At 54.0% G+C, this 23,519-nt stretch overlaps 9 protein-coding genes across 9 annotated transcripts; 5 read left to right on the top strand and 4 right to left on the bottom strand.

Annotated features, from left to right (window-relative positions):
* Positions 1–160: 160 nt before the first annotated feature.
* Positions 161–1,152, bottom strand: LAESUDRAFT_705762 (uncharacterized protein). The gene is made up of 5 exons (XM_040906599.1): positions 1,027–1,152; positions 855–965; positions 694–801; positions 535–634; positions 161–486 (listed from the first exon to the last, which is right to left on the bottom strand). The coding sequence occupies exons 1-5, from the start codon at positions 1,078–1,080 to the stop codon at positions 329–331; spliced, it is 531 nt and encodes a 176-aa protein (XP_040760458.1). The 5' UTR covers positions 1,081–1,152; the 3' UTR covers positions 161–328.
* Positions 1,153–1,250: 98 nt separating this feature from the next.
* LAESUDRAFT_738605 (WD-40 repeat-containing protein) lies at positions 1,251–2,761 on the top strand (the record flags this gene model as incomplete). The annotated part of the gene is made up of 8 exons (XM_040910914.1): positions 1,251–1,477; positions 1,538–1,585; positions 1,640–1,730; positions 1,780–1,871; positions 1,921–2,078; positions 2,150–2,222; positions 2,271–2,336; positions 2,389–2,761. The coding sequence occupies 8 exons, from the start codon at positions 1,251–1,253 to the stop codon at positions 2,759–2,761; spliced, it is 1,128 nt and encodes a 375-aa protein (XP_040760457.1).
* Positions 2,762–2,870: 109 nt separating this feature from the next.
* On the bottom strand, positions 2,871–4,891 carry LAESUDRAFT_661269 (uncharacterized protein; the record flags this gene model as incomplete). Its single annotated transcript, XM_040904921.1, has 6 exons — positions 2,871–3,078; positions 3,132–3,502; positions 3,563–3,911; positions 3,980–4,003; positions 4,057–4,089; positions 4,149–4,891. 6 exons carry the CDS (start codon positions 4,889–4,891, stop codon positions 2,871–2,873), a joined length of 1,728 nt encoding a protein of 575 aa, XP_040760456.1.
* A 3,404-nt stretch (positions 4,892–8,295) lies between these two features.
* On the top strand, positions 8,296–9,265 carry LAESUDRAFT_762601 (uncharacterized protein; the record flags this gene model as incomplete). The annotated part of the gene is made up of 5 exons (XM_040913127.1): positions 8,296–8,526; positions 8,583–8,698; positions 8,908–8,936; positions 9,007–9,120; positions 9,180–9,265. The coding sequence occupies 5 exons, from the start codon at positions 8,296–8,298 to the stop codon at positions 9,263–9,265; spliced, it is 576 nt and encodes a 191-aa protein (XP_040760455.1).
* A 597-nt stretch (positions 9,266–9,862) lies between these two features.
* Positions 9,863–11,680, bottom strand: LAESUDRAFT_744906 (uncharacterized protein; the record flags this gene model as incomplete). Its single annotated transcript, XM_040911339.1, has 3 exons — positions 9,863–10,174; positions 10,237–11,227; positions 11,295–11,680. The coding sequence occupies 3 exons, from the start codon at positions 11,678–11,680 to the stop codon at positions 9,929–9,931; spliced, it is 1,623 nt and encodes a 540-aa protein (XP_040760454.1). The 3' UTR covers positions 9,863–9,928.
* A 74-nt stretch (positions 11,681–11,754) lies between these two features.
* On the top strand, positions 11,755–12,627 carry LAESUDRAFT_661119 (Co-chaperone Hsc20; the record flags this gene model as incomplete). The annotated part of the gene is made up of 3 exons (XM_040904911.1): positions 11,755–12,114; positions 12,189–12,420; positions 12,476–12,627. 3 exons carry the CDS (start codon positions 11,755–11,757, stop codon positions 12,625–12,627), a joined length of 744 nt encoding a protein of 247 aa, XP_040760453.1.
* An 808-nt stretch (positions 12,628–13,435) lies between these two features.
* LAESUDRAFT_791850 (uncharacterized protein) lies at positions 13,436–15,804 on the top strand (the record flags this gene model as incomplete). Its single annotated transcript, XM_040913932.1, has 3 exons — positions 13,436–13,522; positions 13,581–15,659; positions 15,712–15,804. The coding sequence occupies 3 exons, from the start codon at positions 13,436–13,438 to the stop codon at positions 15,742–15,744; spliced, it is 2,199 nt and encodes a 732-aa protein (XP_040760452.1). The 3' UTR covers positions 15,745–15,804.
* A 637-nt stretch (positions 15,805–16,441) lies between these two features.
* Positions 16,442–18,673, bottom strand: LAESUDRAFT_815137 (uncharacterized protein). Its single transcript, XM_040914661.1, has 3 exons — positions 17,378–18,673; positions 16,960–17,311; positions 16,442–16,899 (listed from the first exon to the last, which is right to left on the bottom strand). Exons 1-3 carry the CDS (start codon positions 18,527–18,529, stop codon positions 16,799–16,801), a joined length of 1,605 nt encoding a protein of 534 aa, XP_040760451.1. The 5' UTR covers positions 18,530–18,673; the 3' UTR covers positions 16,442–16,798.
* A 164-nt stretch (positions 18,674–18,837) lies between these two features.
* On the top strand, positions 18,838–23,455 carry LAESUDRAFT_684954 (P-loop containing nucleoside triphosphate hydrolase protein). Its single transcript, XM_040905873.1, has 5 exons — positions 18,838–18,961; positions 19,010–19,578; positions 19,628–19,751; positions 19,821–22,559; positions 22,616–23,455. The coding sequence occupies exons 2-5, from the start codon at positions 19,028–19,030 to the stop codon at positions 23,312–23,314; spliced, it is 4,113 nt and encodes a 1,370-aa protein (XP_040760450.1). The 5' UTR covers positions 18,838–18,961; positions 19,010–19,027; the 3' UTR covers positions 23,315–23,455.
* The last annotated feature ends 64 nt before the right edge of the window (positions 23,456–23,519 follow it).

Below are 23,519 nucleotides of genomic sequence, written 5' to 3'. Positions count from 1 at the left end.
AGATATGACGAATTGACCAAAAGGACACGGCTTGACAGTGTCGCGGATGTATCAGTAATATCAACCATGATGTTGTGCATGGTGCGAATACATGGGGCGGGATCCCTCATCTGATGACAGTTGTGTAGGATGGATCAATCGGTGCGCACTTGTGAAAAGGAGTGATTCTATCGCAGGTGAGTGATCGAAACGCGGCGTGGACGTATGCAATACTTATTTGTGACTGGAACAGGGAGCGAAGTTCCTTTAGATAGTCTCATGTGCATATGGATGGGCTGTATCAATAGTAGACTCATTGTCATGGCTCATATAGGTATTATGATCAATATTACACGTTCTGATATGCTCCCGGAGCGTTCGGTTGGGTAGTGGGCACTGGCTGTGTACTCCCTAGCGGCTTTGGCGTCTGGACTTCTGCAGGCTCATCAACGCTCTGATAACCGTCTCTTCCGCTGGATGTGAAGCCGCCAGGCATTGACCAGACTGCTTTTGGAATGAGCGGCTTTCAACGGTGGGAAAAACAAGCATGCTTACCTGTAGCCCCTCCTCCCACGTCGTTGCCCTGGAAACTAATCCCGGATAAATGCGCACCCCTCTGTCGCAAGGCGGACAAGAAGGCCAGCACGGTGGGTATCTTGTTGTGGGAAGAATTGAGTGCAATTGGGAAGCAGCGTAGATCATGAGAGTTTTTACCTTCAGTGCCAAGGTGAGAATTGTGATCAGCTTGAGGAACCAATTCTGATGGTTATTGTACATCCAGATGAGATCGTACAGCACGGAAGCGCTCAGAAGGTATATGAACTGGTTGTCATGCTTTAGCGGGAGCGTCTGCGAACGAAATATAAGAAGCTCACCAACTTCAGCGACTCCGTCGCTTCGGCGACCTCTTGCGTGTACATTCCGAACAAGAAGATAGGGAGGTTGTAGTTGGGTGCATCGAAGGCACTGACGGCGAATGAGAGAGCCTGTGCGCAGCGGAACGACGTGTTAACGGATAAACAGGAGTAAGGTCGACTTGCGACCGACCGTCTCTACTTGCACCAACTTGATGGGATCGAGCCGTTGGACAAATTCGGCCATGGCGAGGACGAGCGGTGAAAAGCAGGAGAATGAACGGATGAACGAGGTGAGAGTGCGGGGAGGCTATCCACTGCGGGAGACGCGCAGCGCGTTGATCACGAGCGGCACGCGTCGCGATGAAACGCGTCGGTCCCTTCTCGCGTCCATCACCTAGTAACCCCTCGGTGCATATGTCTGGCTTTGATACCATATGGCCAGCTGATTCTGTCGAATTCTGTCCACATCCTGATTTTCATGATGTGTTCGTGTGCGGGACTTACAAGCTGGAAGAGACTGGGACGAACGCGCCTGAGGAACGGGACAACATAGAGCAGTCGACGTCCCCTGTGTCAAAGAAGCAGAAAAGGCGCGGTGAATGCCTTCTTTTTGAAGTAAATCCGAACGTGGAAGAACAATGGTGCGTTTACGTTATTGCACGCATACTATGCAAAATTCACATATTCGTTGATTCTCACAGTTCATTGCTACAGAAGACAGCCCTGCCCGCAATTCTGGACATAAAATGGTGCACATCTTTCTGTGGTGGTGGGATCATGTGAGTTGACTTAGTGAACCGTAGGTGCCACCGAGCAGCATCTGCCTCTCCACGCTTGGCAGTGGCAGACTCTGAGGGTCGTATCACGCTGCATTCCTTGCAACAAGACGAGGAGGTAGGCTGTTATAGAACTGAGGTGCACAGTGAACTTACTTCAGACGCAGCCATGCATGGAGCAAGTGCAAACCATCGCTTGTGCTTCTGAGGATATCCTTTGTCTATCGATCGACTGGTCGAATCGGCGTGCACCGAGTACGTACGTAAGGAGCGCGTGCAGGGATCGACTGAAGCTGACATTCCTTCAGCTCTCTCGGATCATTGGTTGTCTCGCTATCCGATGGCTCTTTAGCCTTGTTGCATCCTGATGACGCTGGCATGACTGTGACCGATTCTTGGCATGCACACGACTATGAGCCTTGGATCGCCGCGTGGGACTACTGGGATACCAATATCGTCTATTCAGGTGAGCGTGGTATTAGTGTGAGATAAAATCCACGACAATGTGGTACTAACGCTTCATTGCCATCTGTATAGGCGGCGATGACCTCAAGATGAAGGGCTGGGACATCAGAGAGGGCTTTACTCAACCCATTTTCACCAATAAACGGTATAAGGCACCACATTGTGCCATGCAAGCAAAGCTGACCATTCATAGCTTCGATGCCGGCGTGACTACCATACACAGTCACCCATTTGTCGAGCACCTTCTCGCTGTCGGCACGTGATTCTGCACCATTCTCGCTCTGCGAATACGAATTGACAATATACGCCAGCTACGACAACACCGTGCGTCTGTTCGACACGCGCAAACCGCTCGTTCCCTTCACACAGGCCGACGTCGGCGGAGGGGCCTGGCGCGTGAAGTGGCATCCATCCCCCTCGCGCAAAAATGACCTCCTTGTGGCATGCATGCACGACGGTTTCAAGGTCATCCGCTTTGATCTCAGCGACTCTGGCGATGCAGAACTTGGACAATCGTTCAAGTCCTCGGCGGACCCATGGCAGGTCGTAACGCGCTACGACGCGCACAAGTCGCTTGCATACGGCGTTGACTGGTCGTTTAGAGGCGAAAACGAAGGGATTGGAAACACGTTGATTGCCAGCTGCTCCTTTTACGATCACACACTACGTCTATGGAGGGGATAATGCAACATCCCGTGCTATACAGCAACATCTCAGATGAATATGTACAGCTAAACCAATTGGGTATATGCGGAGTATAATTTCTGATGCCTATCCATGGACCAGCCGTTCGTCATTTTGAGAGATCCGAGTCGCCTGACTCGACTGGTTTTGGCTCGGAGGGCGCTGGAGCTGGCATGGAATTTCGTTTGCGCCTCCAGAAGGCCACGTTGGGCCCTCTCATCACAAAGGCCACTGCCCATCGCGACAGCCCGCGCAGCGAATCTGGGCGGTGCGTGGCAGCGGTCAAGATCGTTGACAACGATAAGACGAAAGCAATCCTGTTCAATGCATTAGCGACACGGCGAGCGTAATTATCCCCGATTAGACTGACCTTTCCCCGTACTTCACGCTCTTCCCGCCGCCTGTTACCCACCTTTCGGGCAGGCATGCCCTGATCGCTCTTGGGAGTACGTACAGCGCAATCTCGCCGCGCCTGCGCCCCTGCTCAACGAAGATGCTCGCGCCGCACACCAAGCTCCCCGCGAACGTGCATCCGAACGGGCCGTCCCAGAAATCGTGTGATATCCACGGCAACGCGCGCGCAAGGACCGTTGTGCGCACGAGGCAGACAGCGGCCCATATGGATGCGACGAACGTACTAAGGAAGGATGCACTCCGCAGCACGGCAGCAAGCGTCGCGAGGACCGGCGCGGGTTGCAGGAGTGCACGCGGGCGGTAGAGCAGTATGGGTAGGAAATGAACCTATCACATGAGCAACTTAGCATGATGGAGATGTCCATGACTACGTAGGGACGAGCATACCGGCAAATAGAGCGCAAATGCGCTTGCGAATGCCTGAGCACCTCTGATCAACGTATTCATGGTGCAGCTCCCGCCGGTGACGCCGCCATGTACAAGCTCGCAAGGAATCCCGCCGATGCCTTGTCTGCCGGAGACGCCCAGCGCCTGCCAGGCCGCGTTCGCTGTGGCGCCACCGTATGCGGGTAGACGCTTCACGTCACCCCAGGCGGACGGGTAGCCGAGGTCGTGTGAAAGCGAGGAGAGTAAATGTGGCTGCGTGGATTGATGCCGGCGGTAGGACCACGCGCCGGAGCGAAGCGCGCGGAGGGCCGCGAGTATGCGGGGATCAATGTTCGCTAAGGTCATGATCCTGGAGATAGAGATCCATTAGTTTGTTGGGGCATTTGATGGACTGCGTTGGGGGGTGGGGGTGCATACCATTTGTTATAAGATCGGGGCAGCCTGGTGGGGATGAGCTTAGCGTGAGAGGCGTTCGAGCAGTTGAAAGGCCCAACCTTTCGGGCTCATAGAGGAAGCACCAAATTATCCTGTACAGTGTCTCTGCTTTGAACTTGAACTCCACTCGTACAAGGAAAGTGTCACGAACCTTGCACTACAGGCCCAAAACACCATCGCGTCTACTCTGGTTCTCAAAAGCCGTTTCTTTTCTTGTACGCGCTTGCCTTTCTCTTCATCTTTTGTGGTCACCTCGCAGTACTTGCGTATGCCAATCTGCGTGAGGGCGTCCATCGCGCGCACAAGAAGTAATAGCGTCAGATCGAGAGTGATCGACGGTCGCGGACCAGCTCGTCGTGCCTTGGGAGCGGTGATCGCCGGCATTATCGGTATGTCTCCAGCCAGGAGGAGCTCAACTGGAGCTGGGCGAATGCGTCCAGCATGGAAAAGCGTGATGGCGAGAGAGGACGAGAGGATATAGGAGAGGAAGGTCCTATGCGAGTCCTTCACGCTGGCAAGGTATTGTGCTAACTTCCTTGTTCCGGACCCCGCGGCTGTGCTGTCTTCTTCGTCCTTCAGCTTCTCGCAGAGCAGGTTCCATGCCTCCCTGATGATAGCGCCTCCGCCGACGCCTACGGCCATCGCGCACGCGAATCCAGTCGCGCTCAGTTCTCGCACGAGCAGCTTCTTCAGCCGCTGCAGTCCATTGATGCGAGCCTTTGCGGATGTGAAGAAAGGCAGGAAAGCTGGCCCGAGAGCAAGGGAGAGAGAGAGCGCGTAGGTGCGCAGGAGCACCTGTACGGGATGGTCGTTCGGGAGAGTGGCAAGAGCATCACCTATGCGTGCCAGAGCCGCTCGGCCACCCGTCTTCGCTGGCGACAACGGCGAAGACATTGTATTGCTCTCGGGAGAGACGCAGGCCGCAGCTGGCGCTGGCTAGAAAACAGGTGCCGCTAAGGAGGGAATATGGCGAGTCCATTTCAGCACGAAGCTGCAGCCATCATCGAAAGCGATTTCACATGCGAAAACGGCACACGAACGCGCCCACGTGATACTGCTCTTGCGCGTGGCGCGTCGACAATTAATGGTGGCTGCACGTCCAGATTATTGGATCTTAGTGGCGTGGAGTTCTCTTCTCAACCAGACTTCCGTTAGACTGGTGAGGGGACATCAAAGTCTGCACTACCGGGGATTGATCTCTAACGGTATAGTCCGCCATATTGCACAGAGGCCGCTTCAAAAACGGAGTTCATGAATTTGCAGGCAACTTCGTGTTACCCCATAGACACAGCAGGAAAAATTAAATCGTGCGGACGCTACACCCCAGCCCAGATTTTCATGCATCTTCCTGTATCTGCAGTAACATAGTCTACAAATTGCCGTCAGTGAGTGCACATCCATTACGCTGAGGTGTGAGTGCTTTGCCCTCGCTACCAATTGGGAGAACTCTACTGTGCTATTAGCATGACCAAAATTGCCTGTACAAAGCTGAGACTGGAGCATAGCACGGAAAACGTGCACTACGGTAAAGATTTATCCTCACTTGTGGGCCAGCCTCCATACCCGCCGCGACAATGTAGCTGAGACGAAGTTTATTGTTCTCCCGTCTTATAGCCAACGTGATCATCGCATGGTGCACCCACTACATTGAGAGGATATACCAAGTGCCGTAAATGTCGTGCAGTGCGAGAACGTCAAACGGATAAAAATAATATTCGTAGATCAGTAACGTACTCAACTTCCCATGATGTAGATCCCAGCATATAAATAGCAGGAACGGTATTGTTTCCAAGTGAGGCAATTTCTCACGAAGGCACTGCCCACCGGCACAACAACCGATGTGTTGATACCTTGGAAAACCTGTCATAACCGCATACGATATATAAAGGAAAGATGGACACGAAGATGGGAAGCGCGCAACGGTGAATATCACAGAAAATAGGATGGAAGCGGCCGAGTGTAATTGATGGCCAGCGAGAGAGAAACCATACAGTACGCTCCGTGAGGACTGAACATCTTCGAACTTGGTGATGGCCTGTCCATAGAACGTCAGTCATTGAACTTGCACTGCGAGCGATGGTGCTCACAATTGTACGTCTGTGCATTCTGGCTAGAGCAAAGCCGAACGCCGTAAACAGTCAATAGGGATCATATGAAATGAGTGACATTCTCGAATGAGCACAGAGAGAACATGCCGTCCCTGTTCGAGTTAAACATGGAGGACACTATCATATCTTGAAGATGCGGAGACTATCAGTGAACTGCCGGAACATTAAGCTGCTCAGCACTCTCACAGTTTGCCGACGATCATGCGAAGCATGACGCGCGGAGCAAGCGTGCAGTAACACTGACAAAAGGGCAGCTGGAAGCCATATAGGCCTGTCATATGCTTAGCTTTATTCATTCCGTCGATGAACACTGCAGACGCGTAGCAATCATCTGAAAAATGCATTTCCGGACGTGCTGAAATCAGATAGGCCAATGAGGGATGGCAACTTGGAGTAAGGCGCACAGCGAATGGAGCCAATGATTACAAGCTTGGTTCAAAGTGCTCACCACGGTAAACCCAAGTGACCTGTACTATGATTCGTTGACGCAGACGGCCTGGCAGCCTGCCGATCCGAAATAGCTACCATCTACTCGCTCGGTGAGACCACAACACGACAAAAACTTTGCGAGCACCACCGTGCTAAGCCACACGGACGCAGCATAAAACCGCCCTGTCGTGAGATAAGATGGGCATCGAATCATGGCCACAGAAATTGAACGGCCGTATAGAGTTGGAACTTATGGCGTTGCGAGGCGTCGAGCGCTAACAATCACGTGCATTCTCCGGACGGATCAATCATCAACGTGGTCATGGCTCCAAATTAGGCAGGCCTCGTCATTCGCATTTTCACCCAGCACAGCCTTTTCCTCCGATTTCCCACGTCTCTTGCCGCCAGACCGCGTCGAGGCGCTCAGGCTTCGACGTATAAATATGCGGGCGTGCAGCGCGGAGTTGCTCCTCAGAAATGGCACCGGTGCGAGAGTGTAGTGACGGTGGTGTGACGGACAGTGCCGGCACTAGAGTGTGGATGCTGGTGTGCCGTGGCACGAGCGTGTCTGTTGGAGAAGCGGCGTAGCGAATTAACGTGTGACAGACTGTACGTTCTATGTCGATTGCGGTGGGCTGCGCTGGGATGCAGTAGCTTTGTGTCCTTAGCGTTGTTGCACTACAATAAAAAGAGGATCTCCTCGAGTTGATTGGACGTACGGTTTGTTATTGCGTGACGCTAAGTCAGGTCGAAGCTGGGTTAGTTGGATCAGTTATTAATACCTTGCGAGGAATTTCGTTGAACTGCAGGTACGATCGGTGAAAGGTAAGCGAACTTTCCATAGCGGAACGGTACTAACACACAAGGAAAATCTCAGAAGATAAGGTAAGCGGAAGATAAGGTAAGCGTACTAACAGCGTTTGGACATTAACACTCAAACCAATTCTCAGAACATAAGGTAAGCGTACTAACAGCGTTTGCATACTAACGTTATGACCTCGAAAGATGAGGTAAGCGTAATAACAGGTTGCGTGACTAACATTGCAAAGAAAAGTTTGTTATTTGGAGGTACGGTTCGCCAAAGGTAAGCGAGCTTCTGTTCGATGGGCAGATATTGACACGATGACATTCAACAGCGAAGGTAAGCCAAGACGTCAAGATGACCAGATACTAATATGTTAGACATGGTCGTTCCCGATCGGATGTGTAATCTGCAGTTGCCGCCTGCGATCTGAAGAAGTTCGTCCACTAAAGACCACTTTCGTGCGTGAGCGCGGGCACGATAAGGTAAGTATGGTACTGCACGTTCACCAAACTGAAGATTGTGGAACAGCGATAGTGACTTGATTAGTCCTTCGTCAGATGGGGACGTTGAGGAGGTCCATGACAACGGTAAGTAATGCCACGGTGACTGGAAGCGCAGAACGGGATTGAATACTAACATTTCAGCACTCAAGCGGCGGGAGTAGGGTGGCGATGAAAGCTCGTCGATGTTCAAGTTTCACGAGAGCGTCCAGTGACAACTATTCTCGGTTCGGGCACGATAAGGTAAGTATGGTATTGCACGTTCACCAAACTGAAGATGGTGGAACAGCGATAGTGACTTGATTAGTCCTTCGTCAGATGGGGACGTTGAGGAGGTCCATGACAACGGTAAGTAATGCCACGGTGACTGGAAGCGCAGAAGGGGATTGAATACTAACATTTCAGCACTCAAGCGGCGGGAGTAGGGTGGCGATGAAAGCTCACACGTTCCGACGCATGCGTCGATGTTCAAGTTCCACTAGAGCGTCGAGCGACAACTATTCTCGGTTCGCCATACAACTATTGGTCTTCGCGGTCGATTCCCTGGGGTCGGGTTTGTGCGCGAATGTAACATGGACGGTCGACTTCGGGGTTTGCGCGCGTTCGACATCTCTGAAGATCTTCAGCGCATGCGACAGCAATAGCGACGCCTTGTTTGAGCGTCAATGGTATTCTTTGTTACGAAGGGTGAGTTCAATGCGACTTTGAGACAAGCGAGCGATATGCTAATTTAGTATCTATAGACGACTTCCAGCATCAACCCGCCCGAATGTAGGCTGAAGTGTGCGCTGACTTGCGATGCGTCTCGCAATTACTTCGACGCCTTGTTGAGCGTCAACGCATTTCCCCATGCCGGAAGGTGAGTAATATGTGATGATCTTTTTAGGTTGATTGACGGCATTCTAACTTCTTACGGCAGATATAGACGCAACTACCGACATCTCATTCGCTAAGCGGTTCAGCTAGCTTTAACTGCATTCTTCGGACGAAAGCAACCGCCGGCGGACGAAAAAGGAAAAGACGCACTTGTACGACGAAATTGCACTGACACCCTGTCGAGACGCGCAGGAGCGTCAACGTTCTGTTCATATCGGAAGGTGAGTAGCCGATCTTCCGGAAAAAATGGGGGTAGCGTGCTGATCCTCACGTACCAGATATATTCGTAAGTACTCGACGTCGACATCGTGGGGTCGGACCAGATAACCGGCCCTGACATACGACCCACGACTCACTTCAATGTGACCAGACGACCGACCGTCATCAACGCCTCCGAGCGTCAACGTCAGCTTATACGAACATACTATTCTAGAAGAATTGACGTGATGACGCGTCTTCTATAGGTGTAGACGAACACATTCGACATTTCGCTTCCGATGCACTTACGCCACTGAGCAACGGCAACTTCAAGTCCACTGTCGATTTTTAGACACGGCCGCCCGAGTGCGGACGATGACGGCGTCGCCGTCTTGGAGCAACGCGTCTTCAGGCTACGTGCGAACGCTAGAGATCCCCGGGCCGAGTCACCGTCCGAATGCGGACACGGGTCTGGCATGTGTCGATCTTGGATGAAGTGTTGTGTGCGTTTGTCTCAGTGGAACGTATTGACGATGAACGTTGCAGCCAGTCGATTGGGTCGAAGTTTCGACAGAAGGGACGGAGAAAGTTGATATATGTGCAGGGGAACGGACATTCTTATTATAGTTCGTTTCTAATATAATGGTCAGCGGTTTATGATCATAGATGCGTGCAGTCTGTGAACGATAAGTTCGATGAACCGAGGGAGCGTGGGTAAGACGGTCGTACAGAACGCGAACGTGTATAAAGTTGTACTTATAGTCGGCTCGGACGTACTCATAGAGTCATAATAGGGTTGATTGCGTGTTTCTGCCCGCGACATGAACGTGTTGGTGTCGTTATACAGCGTACAGTCTGCTATGTACAGTTGCGTGCAAACCGTGTATATGCGAATTACAGATATCCTGAAAAAAGTACTCGTAATCCACGAATGTAATAAGAATTGTCCGTCGTCATGAAGCCTATCATTCTTCTCCGGCTGCGCGCCTTCATCTCTTTTCGCATACGTGGAATCTCATTCGCACGTTTGTTGGCCACCTTCCTGTCCGTTCTCATCGTCGTCTTCCTTACCACCTCTGTCCTCCTTTAGATCCTCTCGTGTTTCGATTTGATGCTGATAGCTCCAAAAATCCACGGCTCGCACCCCATCCTCGACCCCGAGCGCCGCCTCCAGCTCTCCGCGCATGCCCGCCCGCTCCACGAGCTCTAGGAAGCGTGCCCGCGAGTCGGGGTAGACAAATGCGCGCAAGATGTCACCCGCCTAATTCGATGAAATAGTCAATACCCAAAAATAAGTAGGGAGGTAGAAACTCAGAAACGTACATGCTCGCGGATGACAGCAGCAACAAGCGCACGTGGCGCGGCGGTCGGAATGACGCCCGTGTCCGCCGCGAGGGCCTGTGAGGAGGTCATAGAAAAGGGCGAGAGGGGAGATGATGGCGAGGTGGGAGAGCTCGGTGACGATTCTATCAGAGACCCTTCGTAGTCTGGTGCTTTGCCCTTGTCCTTCTCCGCTTCCGCAGTCCCCTCGCCGTCATCCGTTTTCCCGTCAGAAGCCGCTTCTTCGCTTTGCGCTCTCTCGTCCATTTCAAACCCCTCTAAGGTTTCTTCCTCGTCCTTCCCAGCATGTTTGTCCTCGAGTTCCACATTCAACCACTTTTCCCAGAGCTCCAGTTTCCTCCCATCCCTCCTAAGCTTCCTGAGTGCCGCGCGAACGCGTATCCAGTCCTCGCCATCGCCACGCCACAGTCCTGTATCAACGATTTCCTCCTCGTCCTCCAGGCTCTCGACGACCGACGGCGGACGTGATGCGCCCTCTTCCTCATGCTCCATCTCCAAGCTCAGCCTTACCTCCTCATTCGCGACCGCGCCCGCGTCGGCACTCTCCCCAGGCACCTGCGTCTCCCTGGCCGCCCTTTCCGCATCCGGGTGCAGCGCGCCCGGTCCCTTCCTATGCATCCTGACCATGAGCCTCACCCAGCGGCGCCTGCGCACCCAGCCGGCCGTGCTGAGGGAGCCGACGTCGGCGCGCCATGCATCCGGATTGTTGGAGAAGGACCAGGCGTACTCGAAGCCGTCGTGCTGGACGAGCCCGTCGCCGCGCATGTCGATCATCCACGCGCGCGAGACCCAGCGCCAGGTGCCGTCTGGGAGGGGGTATGTGGAGGGCGAGAGAGTGGAGACGTGCATGGAGGAGCGCTGGTGGTGGGCTGGGAAGGAAGAGGAGGGGAGGGAGATGGGGAGGGTGTAGGGTGGGGGGTCCCAGGGGAAGAGGGATTGTGGCGAGTACCAGGGCGTGGAGAAGAACATTATGCTATGAGTGAGCAAGGTACAGTCAGCTCAGAAAGCGTATTATATTAAGAGAGATTGGTATGACGCACCCACGCTGGTTCTCGTACAGTACAGCCCACTTGTATACGGGCTTGTCTGCGTTCTCTTCTTCTTGCATAAGCTCGTCGTTCAGCTGTACCAGTGCCGAGTCTGCAGACGGCGCCCCGAGCGTCGGAAGGAAATCATGCTCATGCAGTGCCTCGTCGTGCACCCTGAGCTGCTCCTCTTCGACTTCATGCTGGCCCTTGTGCTTCTGCCGAGCACGACGGAAGTTTGGGAGGGGCAGAGAACCGAGAAGGCCGCGGCTGTGACTCAGTTTCGCGCGCGCATCGCGTGCAACGTCCGAGTCCTCGCGTGTCTTGGGCGGGCGGATGGCGCGGAGGAGGGAGGAGGAGGAGGGCGGGGACGGGCGGCGGCCAGCAGACGAGGGCGCCATTGAGAGGAGGTGAACACAGCAGAGGGTTGCTTGTACATGGCGATCACATGACGTCGCGCTTGCCGGCGACCACCATGTTTCGTCGGGTCCTCGTCGCCGCCCCGCCCAGGCTCGCCTCTGCTCTGCCACAGCGCCCCCTCGTGCGCATACATCTGCCTCCTGCCACTGCTGCTCGTCTCTCTGCACACCGCTTCAGCACGTCTTCCCCCCCTCACCCAAAGTGCCCGCAATGCTCTGCGCCCCTGCCTTCCCCGCTTCCCATCTGTCCCAAATGCGCGTACATTGCCCCCATTCCGCAAGGAATGACCTACCACGAGATGCTTGGTTTACCCTATGAGCCGAATCCTTTTATTGTGAACCCTGCCGCGCTCAAACGCCGCTTCCTCGAGCTTCAGGGCATCATCCATCCCGATCGCTGGGTCGGGAGGAGCAAGGTGCGTGGGCTCTTGCTACTCAGTGGGTGAATGGAAGATTGACATAGCCGTCGCGGCAATCGGCACGAATGCAGGAGCAACAGGAGCTCGCTGTCGTTATGTCTGCCCGCATCAACGACGCCCTCCACCGTCTCTCGAATCCCCTCCGCCGCGTCGAGTACATCCTCGAGCATGAAGGGTTTGCCGGCGAAGACACCGATAAGCTCGAAGACCACACCCTCCTCATTGACATCCTCGAGATGCGTGAGCGCATCGAGGGCGCAGAGTCTCGGGAGGAAGTCGAAGAGGTCAGGGCGGAGAATGCTGGTATGCACCGTCGAATGCATCACGTATGATAAGCTCACAAAGAGGCGGTATGCAGAGCAAATAAAGGAAACGATCGACGAGATTAGGCATCTTGTAGAGAAGAAGGACTGGCCCGCCGTCAAGGAAGCCGCCGTAAAGCTCAAGTATCTCCAGGGCATCGAGCAGGCCGCCGCTGCGTGGCCTCACCCTTTCACCGACCATCATTAACACCATCCTCTTTTGCTCTCGAGTTGTGTATAATGCCCGCGAAAATGCTACACAGGAACCCCCTCTGCTAAGTGATTAGTGAGCGATTTTTCTATACATTGTCCCTGGCCAATGTAGACTCTCGGAATTGTAAATAGGTGTACAGTCGGAAGCATGGAATGCTGTCATAACGTAACAAATAGGTGTCCTCCTTATAGAGAGTGGCAACGTTCATCTCAAGCCGTCTATATGATCTACTATGTGTCTTTGCCGCAGACCGGTGCGTTGGAGGAGGGTCCAACGCCACAGACGGAAGCATTCCTGGGCGTCTACTGTGAGTAACGCGTGACGGTACGCGTCGAGACGCGCTTGTGGCCGGGACACGTTGTCGTGTCGAACTCCTGCTAAGCCTCCCACTGGCGTACGACATCTGCACGTTCGGCCTTGTTGCACTGGATGCGTCTCCATCGTAGTTTTGAGGGCTGATTATACAGATCCGAGGCTTGGTACCAAGGAGTCGAACAATGAATAGGGTTCTGGATACTATCTGCAAGCGACGTGCTTTTCGCGTTCGAAACCGAAGGAATGAACCTTCCTCCAGAAGCCTGTTCTCAAATATTTCAAGCAGCGAATCACGTATCTGACTTTCACGTATCTGACTTAGCCTCTATTTCGTTTCAGTCTGCAACCGACGTCCCGGGGGGTGACAGCGGCTGGCTCGCAGCACAGCCAGCCGCGATACTAGCCTCCAATTCCAATCCTGAGACAGGTCAGCTCCCGTTCCTCTCTTCCTTCTACACCCATCACCAACCTACACTCACCACTCAACATGTCTACCCTCCAATCGTCCGCACATCTGATGCGTCTCAAGCCGTGGCCTTTGGATTGTCCAACACTCTCTCTCGGAACCGAGGAGGTACGCGTCCATGTATTTCTTCTCCGCGTCTGGTGTCATGCTTCATCATACGCAACAGCATGCACGGCCTACCAAGCTTCAAGAGCTCGGTATACGCGCCCTTCTCGACCGCCCGAAGCTCGAGCACATCCAGAAGCTTCAAACGCATGCCCACGCCCTCCGACACGAGGCAGACAAGAAACGCATCGCCGCGCTCGAAGAGCGTTATCAAAACTCCACTACCAGCCTGCTCGCCGCGAAGACCAAGCTCGCCGGCGAGACGGCCGATCTCCGCGCGCGGCTGGCCGACACGGAGACTGTGCTCAATCACACGCAGGAGGAGTGCGTCGTACTTCAGGTGCATATCGAAGAACGTATAATTCGGGAAGACGCTCTGCATGCTCAGCTGGCCGACACCGAGGTTGTGCTCAAGCACACGCAAAAGGAGTGCGTCGTTCTTCAGGCGCATATCGAAGAGCGCACGATTCGGGAGGACGCTCTGCAACCTCAATTGGCCGGCTGCAAGGCTGACAGGGACGCTCTGGCTGGTACGAATGCCGATCTGTCTGGCAGGGCTTCTAACGCAGAGTATTCGCTGGAACTCGCCCGACAAAAACTCGCTGACTTGGAAGCTCTCGTTGTCGACCTGAAGACTTCAAGAGATAACTTGGCTTCGCGGCTGAATCTCGCTATTACCAGGGAAGCTGAGCTCGAGAAGCGCGTGGCCGACTTGGAGGCGACTCTGCAAGACGAGAAGCAAGACCACACGACAACCCTGTCGAATGCTTTGGCTCTCAAGGCCCGTCTGGACAGCGTCGAAGCCCAGAACGCCCAGCTCGTCGGCGACGTCAAGGATGCGAAAGCAGCCGCGTCGCACTACCAAGCCTGTGTTGAAGAGGCTGACATGCGGTGCTCGAATATGTCTGCTTCTTTGGACGATGCGCAAGATGCGCTTGCTGCAGAACGACAACGGTCCGCTTCTCTCGCTCTTTCCGTTGCCAACCGCGAGAACGAGTATCGCGCAAGCGAGGCAGCCCACAGCGCCGAGGTGGCGAAGACTCAAGCTCAACTCGCTGATGCTCTGCAGGAGAACACGGGTCTTTTGGCTAGGCTGGGGTCCTGCGAGACTTACGGAAAAGAAAAGGATCTTGCACTCGCCGACCGCGACCAGGAATTGGAGGCGCTGCGATTGATGGTTGCTGACCTGCAGGCTGCGTTTTCCCAGGAACATGCTGCGAGACTGGCCACCTCAGCGGAACTCGAGAATGCAAGACAGGCCGCTGCCACTGAGAAGGTACTTAGGCAAGAATGCGAACAGCGCGAGCAGGACCTGCATCGCGAGCTTCAAGAAGAGTGCGATGCACACGCCAAGACCGAGGACGCACGTCGGGAGGTGACGGAGCTCCTCATCACCACACGCATTGAGCGAGAGCGTGTCCGCGAGATAGCCGACCAGGAGCGGGAGATGAAAGTGTTCGCAGAGAATGACGTCACGGGCCTCAAGCAGCAGCTCCGCAGCCTGCGCGAGGAGGTCGAGGAGGCGGAGACGACGAAGCGCATCGCCGCGCTCACGCAGGACAACGGGGAGCTCGCGAAGACCAACGAGACTCTGCGCAAGACCGTCGAGGATCTCACGGGTGCGGTGTACAAGGCAGAGAATACCATTCGTGGGCTGCGCGACGCCAACGGCTTCGTCTCCAAGCAGTACAACGAGCTTATGCTGGACAAGAACGCTGCCGAGAAGCAGCACACGCAGAGCAAGCAGGCTGCGGACAAGGATCTCGCTCTAGCGCGGATGGACGCAGAGAAGCAGCTCGCGAGCGCCGCGAAGAAGCATGAGAAGGACCTCATCAAGAAGGACAGGGAGATCGAGAGGCTGCAAGGGCGGAACGCAGCGCTTGTCTCTCAGGTACAGGCCACGAGCAACGCGAACGACGAGCTTCGCAGCGCGCTCGACACACAGCGTACGTCCACCGGTGACGCACTGAAGGAGTCTCGGCAGCTCGTGCAGCACCTTCTGGACAGGGCGAAGAGCTGCGAGTGCAAGCGGAACGAGTCTGACGACGTGGCTGATATCGAGAACCGATCCGTCCGCGGGAACGGCCAGAGCATGGTAAAGGACAGCCCATTGCGCAGGATGGGCAGCGTTTTTTGGAGGGTACGTTGCTGTTCTTGCTGTTTATCGCCTGGTACTGATGGCTCTCTCATAGACGCCGGCGACGCCTCTGGGCGACCTCAACTGAGGTCGTCCAGGGCCGGGGCGGCGTCGCGGCTGAATGGCAGCGCGAGCCCTTTGCCTCCCTGTGAGTCGCTCCTTACGCTCAAAGTCTGAAGGCACTCAGCGTGAGGTCAGACGGCTTGGACCTGTGAGCTGTTGGGGGGATGTGAGTCGTGCGCTAGTGTGCGGAGTTTTGTCCGCAGCGCGAGCCCATCGCGTCCTGGTGAGCTGCACTTTGTTGCGGAAGCGTGCACCGCACTCATCTTGTTCAAGCCTGACAAGCATGGTCGGAAGCGATGGCTCGTGCGCCGATTCATTCACTAGACACCCACATCTTTGATCGTCTTCATGGTGGGCAGAGCTGTACTCTGATCTCTCTGCCACGCATATTAAAATTAACGACAGGCCACTTGCCCCCGCTGACCAGAAGAGACGGTCTCTTGTATTCCGGCGCCTACTAGGCGCGCGCGTTTTCATAGTCCACCGGTAAGTAGAGCTTGCCTTTCTTCTGTAGCGGCAGATACTCATGCGAAGCAAGGTCGCTTGGTCGAGCCGACCCCAGGTCTGTCTCACGCAGGAAACCAAAATTGTTCACCGCCACCCAAGTAAGTTGTTAAGACCACACCCCTCGCATTGTCTCGCTTACGCAGTCGGATGGCAGTTCGCCTCCTCAAACGCGCCACCGCCAAAGCTCTGCCTCTTCAGCCGATTTCTCCTGTGCTAGTATTCCTCCTCCATTATGAAGACCGCTGCCAAAGCTCTGTCTCTGCAGCCGATTACTCCTGTGCTAATATCTGATATTTCTCCTCCGTTATGAATTAGATGCGCGACCGAGGGTCGCTAGTGTTGTCCTCTCTCCGGGTCGAGCCATGTCTTTGGGGCACGGTATCGTGGGAAGGTGTCAAATCCCGGATTGTCCTGTATCGTAGCTTATGATATATCGAGTTCCCTTTTCGTGCCAATGCGGTCTCAGATCTGAATAAGGGGGCGAGGTGCCCATGCGAAAGACCACCCAACGGCATCTTTTTCGAATTGTCCTGACATCCTGTAAAACTGAGCTATCGTACAAATTCCTCGCATCACGAAACAGCAACATTCATGCGCAAATGTGAGCTGGGAGACAGGAGGGATGGGGTATCATCGTCCTCTGCGCGCCGGATGATCCCTGCTTGCATCGTTGCTACAGTGAACGCATCAAGAACCACTCTCAACTCACAAAATTCTGATTCTGACCACTCACCGTCAAGTTCCTCAATATCATGCTCGCGCGGCTGGCGCATCTTGTCCAGAAGCGCTTCTCCGATAATCGTCTTCACTTGCTCCAAAATGACCGTGTCTGTTTCAACGTCGTTTGCTTTGTCTCCTGCAGTGCGCTCTACGCGCCACCACCAGATGATCCCTCTGTAGTTATTCCCAAATGCATGGAGGTTGCCTACTCCAAGAGAGAAGTAACGTAACGAAGACATGACCCGGATAAATGGGAGCAAATAGGGCTCAAGCAGGGACTTGATCCAAGTCTGATAGTGCTGATCATTGACAAGGATCTGCAGAGTATGCACTTGAGAAGACGCAAAGGAACTCGTGACGTCATTCTGTATAAAATGTACAATGTTGGTCCAGGTGACAGAGAATCATGATCAAAGCTGAAGTCCACGAACCAGTAATTCAAATAACCTTTCTGTCGATTGTGTAACATATGAAAAAGTTAGCTGAAGGCACTGCAGGCGAGTGGCGCTCCAGGCCAGTGTCTCATAGAAGGCCATCTGTTGACAGTGCACGACAACGCACGCAAGCATGACAGGGGATGTTTTCCGTATGACGTCTAGAGCTTCGTCACGATTATGGTGTAAATAGCCACATCCGAGAAGCTGCACATAATGGGTCGGATATTGCAATGGCCATTCTTGCATGTGACTGAGGCGGACGTCAATATAGAGATGGTCGAGCTGCGACCACCATGGTACGTCTATGTTGTGAAAGGCCTTGTGCATGTCGGTCAGAATCACACCATCGAGTCGTAGAGTCCGCAAGTTCGGGAATATACATGCAAGGAGGGGGAGGGACGTGCGTCCTTCGACCGCGAGATGCCGCACAGATAGCCGTCGACGCAAACCGCGAAAGAAATCGGGATAAGCCACTGGCCAGCTGTTATCCGTCATTTCGTCGATTTCGAGCGTCTCAACCGTTGACGTTGACAGCGCGGGGAATGCATCTGACAAGAAGTCACCGAATGGGTCAGAATCTCTCGCAGCCGATAGCTTGAGCGTCTTCGGTGAGCTTCGAAGTCTCGCGATTAGTGCAAAAGCTTCTCCATGGAGCTCCAGGTGATCGAGATTCGGCAGGCTGACCAAAGAATCGCAGACTTTCGGGCATGTTTCGTACAGTGCACGTATCCATGACAAGGATAGATGCCTCAATCCTTGCGCAAGCGCAAGGAGCTTTGCGAGAAGTGACAGACGATAATGGTCAGTCAGATGACTTTCATCATCAGTGACAATATTCGCTCCGAATGTGATGGTCAGACTACGTATCCAGTGCAGACGATTGGGGGGATCCTCAAGCATATAGGCACACATGCTATAGAGAGCAGAAAAAGATCCGATAGTTATTTCGGATAAGGCGCGACGGCGCGCGGGCTCGTGAAGAGCACGAGAGACAAGACTGAGACAGAGAGCGTCCTTGGGCGAGAGCAGATTCAGTGTGGCGTACATGATGTCTTGATTGAGAGACAGCAGAGTACTATTCCCGTTCCGAGGTTGCAACTGGGCAGTAGACAGGATGGACCGAGGAGCGGTTTGTTGGGACATCATATAGGATGGAACGGAAACAACTCAGCGGATGAGGTAGAAAGGCCGTGTGTAATGTCTGGTATGTTTGATTGCGAACGTTGTCGGCTGATATGACCTGTTCGAGACGTAAAGGCTATGTTCTGTGCGTGTGACAGCTATGAACGTCTGGCAGATGCAGTAGCTGAGTGGACACGGGCCGTCAACAATGTGCATGAACCACTCACTGCTGGTTAGCGAAGAGTGCAGAGCCTGTGCGTCTATAACTCTGGCGCCCAAAGGGAGGCGGAAGCGCCGGGAATTGCGTATCGGGCAATTTGTCGTTCTTGCACTCACCGTGACCTTGCCGGCGGTCTTTACGACGCTCTCGCGTCCCACATCCTGCCATTCTCACCGGATAGAACTTTCAGTGCGCAAGGTCAACGCGTAGGCGACTGGAAACATCAGCACTCACAGGTTAGTTTTGCCAATTCTCGTTCGAACAGCGCACTGTATGGATCACAGATCCTCGGGCAGCCACACATGCGCCCTGCCTTTCTCCTGCGACAGAGGCGCAGCCTACTCATGCCATTAGACCCTTCCAAACGGTCCCCTTCTTTTGGATCTCCTCTCAAGCGTCCTTTCCCCCAATCCCGTTCCGTTTCCTCCTCTTCCTCGACTGCCGCAGACCAGGAAGCCCTTCGGCCAGGCAAGGTTCCAAAACTCGAAGACGCACATTCCCCTACAATTTTCGCGTCTTCTACGAGCACTCTGCCTTCTACTTCAGGTTCGTCGCGCCGCAAACCCAGTTCCTCTTTGCTCGCGCGCATGCCTCCGACCGGACCCTCCCAGCTATCCAGCGGTAAGGGGAAAAGAGGGAAGGCACAGGCGGCGTTGGCCTTGAAGGCACCTATTTTAGAGCCCACGTATGACTTGGAGTACATCGAGGAGCACTATAAGACGGAGCAGCTCAAGCAACAATGGTTTGACAACCCAAAGGCAGCCGTAGCTAATTGGATGTCCAATAAGTACAAGTCCACTCCATTATATGAGTCAGTACAGGGTTTAAACAGCAATCGGAAAGCGATATGGAGGTGGGACTTCCGTCATCATTCTTCCTAGTCCACGCTGAGCTTGGCTTAGAACCACAGCACGAATAGATATCAAAAACCTGCGGATGGAAGCTTATGGAGATCATCAGAACAGAAAAGATTCAGAAAAACTTGCGGCATTATCTCTTTTGTATCAACTAATCGACGCAGGGCTGGTGGGTACCATGTGGATTCAATTCTCTTTTGAACCCCATGTTTCCAACTGACGGTCGGTCTATATATAGCTTGGACAGCCTAGTAAAGGCCGGCAGGCAGAGCTGGAGCCGGAACTCTCACCAATGCAAGCTACGCTGTCTGATGGGAGCCTGGTCGATTTTGACAAGGGCCGACAGTTTATGGACTACTATTGTCGGCGCTTTGGTTTCGGCAAGCCGGATATCACATCTGTTGCCTTGAACAGCAGGGGACAAAAGACTTATTGGCAGGCGGAAATGACGGTAGGCGGCAGGAAGATTGGTTTTGCAACTGGTCCAAACAAGAAAGCTGCATCGATGGCCTGCTATATTGACGTCACGAAGTATCTGGAAGAATGCGACGCGAGCATTTGGGAGGAATTTCTCAAGGATGCGAAGACTGGCAAAGATCTTGGATTGGCACCCAGAGTGTTGTTTTCGATCGATGACTCCCTGCAGGAGCAGGTAGAAGACCTGTGCGCGGAGATCAGGAAGAGCACACTTTATAAAAAACGCCCAAAGACAGAGATGGCTCCCGGAGACGCTCCACCGGAACCTGAACAATCTCAGATCCCTACTGGACCTCGATATCCGGATCGCAGACCTGTCTCGCCAGAGTTCTTGCGGAAAAAGTCCGAAGTTTTGAAGCAGAGGCGTGATAGATACCTGCAGGACGAGAAGATGGCCAAAATGCGAGAAACTCGAGCGGCACTGCCTGTCTACACGAAGTCGGAGGAGCTGCTGAAACATATACAGGAGCATGATGTGACTATCTGTATGGCTGCCACCGGTTCTGGCAAGACGACGCAAATTCCTCAGCTCATTCTGGATGAGTGGACCGAGCGAGGGGAGGGCGCGAAGTGCAATATTGTTTGCACGCAACCTCGCAGAATCGCTGCTATCAGTGTCGCGGGTCGAGTCGCGAAGGAGAGGGGGGAGAACGTTGGTCGTGGGCATTCGATCGGTTATCAGGTCAGGTTCGAGGCGAATCTTCCAGACGAACACGGCGCGGTTACATTCTGCACAACGGGGATCTTCCTCAAGCGCATGCAATCCCAGCTGCTTGGGGGCGGCTCTGCCGGCAGGAGTCTGGACGACGTAACACACGTCCTCGTGGATGAAGTTCACGAGCGCGACGTCGACACTGATTTGTTGCTCGTCGTGCTCAAGCGTCTGCTCGCGGATCGCAAAGCGCGCAACCTACCGATTAAGATCGTGCTCATGAGCGCGACGATCGACCCGAAGCTCTTCCAGGAATACTTCCGCGAGGACGACGGCCAGCCGGCAAGCGTGATCGACATTCCGGGTCGTGCTTTCCCTGTGCAGAAGAATTACCTCGATGATTATGCTCATATGCTGGCGGGCCATCACGACTCCGCATGGGTGTTCCAGGAAAAGTCGGTGCAAAAATACCTGCGGTTCCAGCTTGGAGACGATGCGCCGGTGCCACGGCTTCCTGCTCCAAGCGGTAGGCCGCGCTCAAGTGATGTAGTGTCGGATGCAGATGATCACAGTGCCAAGGATATCAAGGACGATGAGCTCGAGCTGCCGGTACCCTTCATTGCGCTCACGATAGCGCACGTGCTGAGGAATTCGGATGACGGGCATGTTCTGGTGTTCTTACCTGGATGGGACGATATCATGGCGGTTCAACGATGTCTATTGAATGCAAGATCCTTGCTCGGGATGAACTTCAATGACCAGTCGCGGTACAGAATTCACCTTTTGCATTCAAGCATTCCCGTGGCCGAGCAGCAGGCCATCTTCGAGCCTCCGCCTGCGGGTATCCGCCGCATAATCCTGTCCACCAACATAGCCGAGACTTCTGTCACTATCCCGGACGTCGTCTATGTCGTTGATTCCGCGAAGGTCAAGGAGCAGCGGTACGACCCCGAGCGGCACATTTCGTCATTGGTCTCTGCGTGGGTCGGCTCCTCGAACCTCAACCAGAGGGCTGGCCGTGCTGGCCGTCACCGCCCGGGCGAATACTATGGCATCCTCAGCAAGCAGTTCGCGGAGAAGCTTCACCCATACCAGTTGGTCGAAATGAAGCGTGTAGATCTGAGCAACGTCGTCATGCATGTAAAGGCGCTCAACTTCTCCGGCATGACTGTGGAGGAGGTTCTGGCGGAAACTATCGAACCCCCGGCTCCTGACCGTGTGGTATCGGCTATGAATTCACTCCAAATGGTCGGTGCACTTGACGAACAGCACAACCTCACATCGCTTGGTCGCGTGCTTTTACAGATCCCAATTGACGTGCAGATGGGTCGGATGGTATTGTTCGGCAGTTTCTTCCGTTGTTTGGACCATGCTATCACCCTCGCTGCAATTCTGACCAATCGGGATCCGTTCGTCGCTCCAATGCACCTGAAGGCTGAAGCATCTGCCAAGAAGAACTCTTTTACGACCGAGGATTTCCGCTCGGACGCGCTTGCCACACTATATGCTTATAACGCCTGGTGGGACTTGCAGAAGCAAGGCAACTACGTTTCTGCGAACCGATTCTGTTCAGAAAACTTCCTCGCGAAGCCTGCGCTCCTGACGATTCAAAGGATCAAGGAGCATTTGCTGAAGTCTCTGTTCGACGCCGGGGTGATCGACGTCTCCGCAGGTGGCGATGTCGTTGGACCTGCAGGCCCAAGAAGAGGGGATCGCTCCATAGTCCCGTCGGCGTTGAACGTTAATGCAAATTCTCGGCCACTTCTCGCCGCTCTCATTGCGATTGCGACTCAACCGAAGTTTGCAATCAGGACAGGCGGAAAAACATATCGCACTCAACATGACAAGGTACATTTTTCGTCTTGCATATGCGGAATGATATTTCACTAATGTATTTGCGTTAGACTGTCTTCATTCATCCATCTAGCGTGAATCACCGGAAGCGTGAAATCCTCGAAAACGAGCCGAACGCTGTGATCACCGAGAAGCAGATCATTGCATACGCGGAGAAGCGCCAGAATATATCCGCAGGCTCGACTCAGGCTCAGATGTTCCTGGTGACGACCACACGGCTGGATCCGCTGACATACCTCCTCTTCGGTGCATACCATGTCGATGTGACTGCTCGAGGCTTGGAGTGCGATGAGTGGCTTCCCATCGTGGGAAGGGCTGATGCTCTCGATGAAGCGGAGCGGCTCAAGGTCATGATGGAGGCCTGCATGCTGCGAGTTTTCGAGGGTATCATAGCGCGGTCGGTCACGCGAAGTAGACGATCCGTACGTGCTCCTGGCGATGAGCGCGAGTCTGAATCCGGCGACGAGGATGAGGGGCCTGTGGATGGCTCGCTCAGTGGCATCGAGATCAAAGAGCTCGACTTGATGACGCGCGACATTGTCAACATTTTGAACAACTACAGTCGGTATCGCATTGCCAACCAGTCGCACCACAATTCGCGGCCTGGGACACCCATGGACTCTCCGTCGTCCGGGCCCTCTCGTCTGCCGGGATTCAGCGGCGGATCGCGCTCCGGATACTCGACACCGCACAACATGGCATACAATTCGAGGCCTAGCACCCCTAGTCCATTGTGGAAGAGGCTGTGAGCGATGGTTGTTGTACGAGTGGCGTTGGAATATAGATGTTCACTATACATATGGTACAATAAGTCGTGTAAAAGTAGATTCACATTTTGTTTTGTTATGCTAAGGACATACAGTAATGCATGTTTTTCACCGCTCTCTATGAAGACTCGAGTGATGGCCGGCGTACGCGATCGTGTGATGTGACGTGACCGAGGCTTCCCGCATA

This window comes from Laetiporus sulphureus (assembly GCF_001632365.1).
Source record: "Laetiporus sulphureus 93-53 unplaced genomic scaffold LAESUscaffold_46, whole genome shotgun sequence".
Lineage (NCBI taxonomy): Eukaryota > Fungi > Basidiomycota > Agaricomycetes > Polyporales > Laetiporaceae > Laetiporus > Laetiporus sulphureus.
This window is presented reverse-complemented; position numbering and strand designations above follow the sequence as displayed.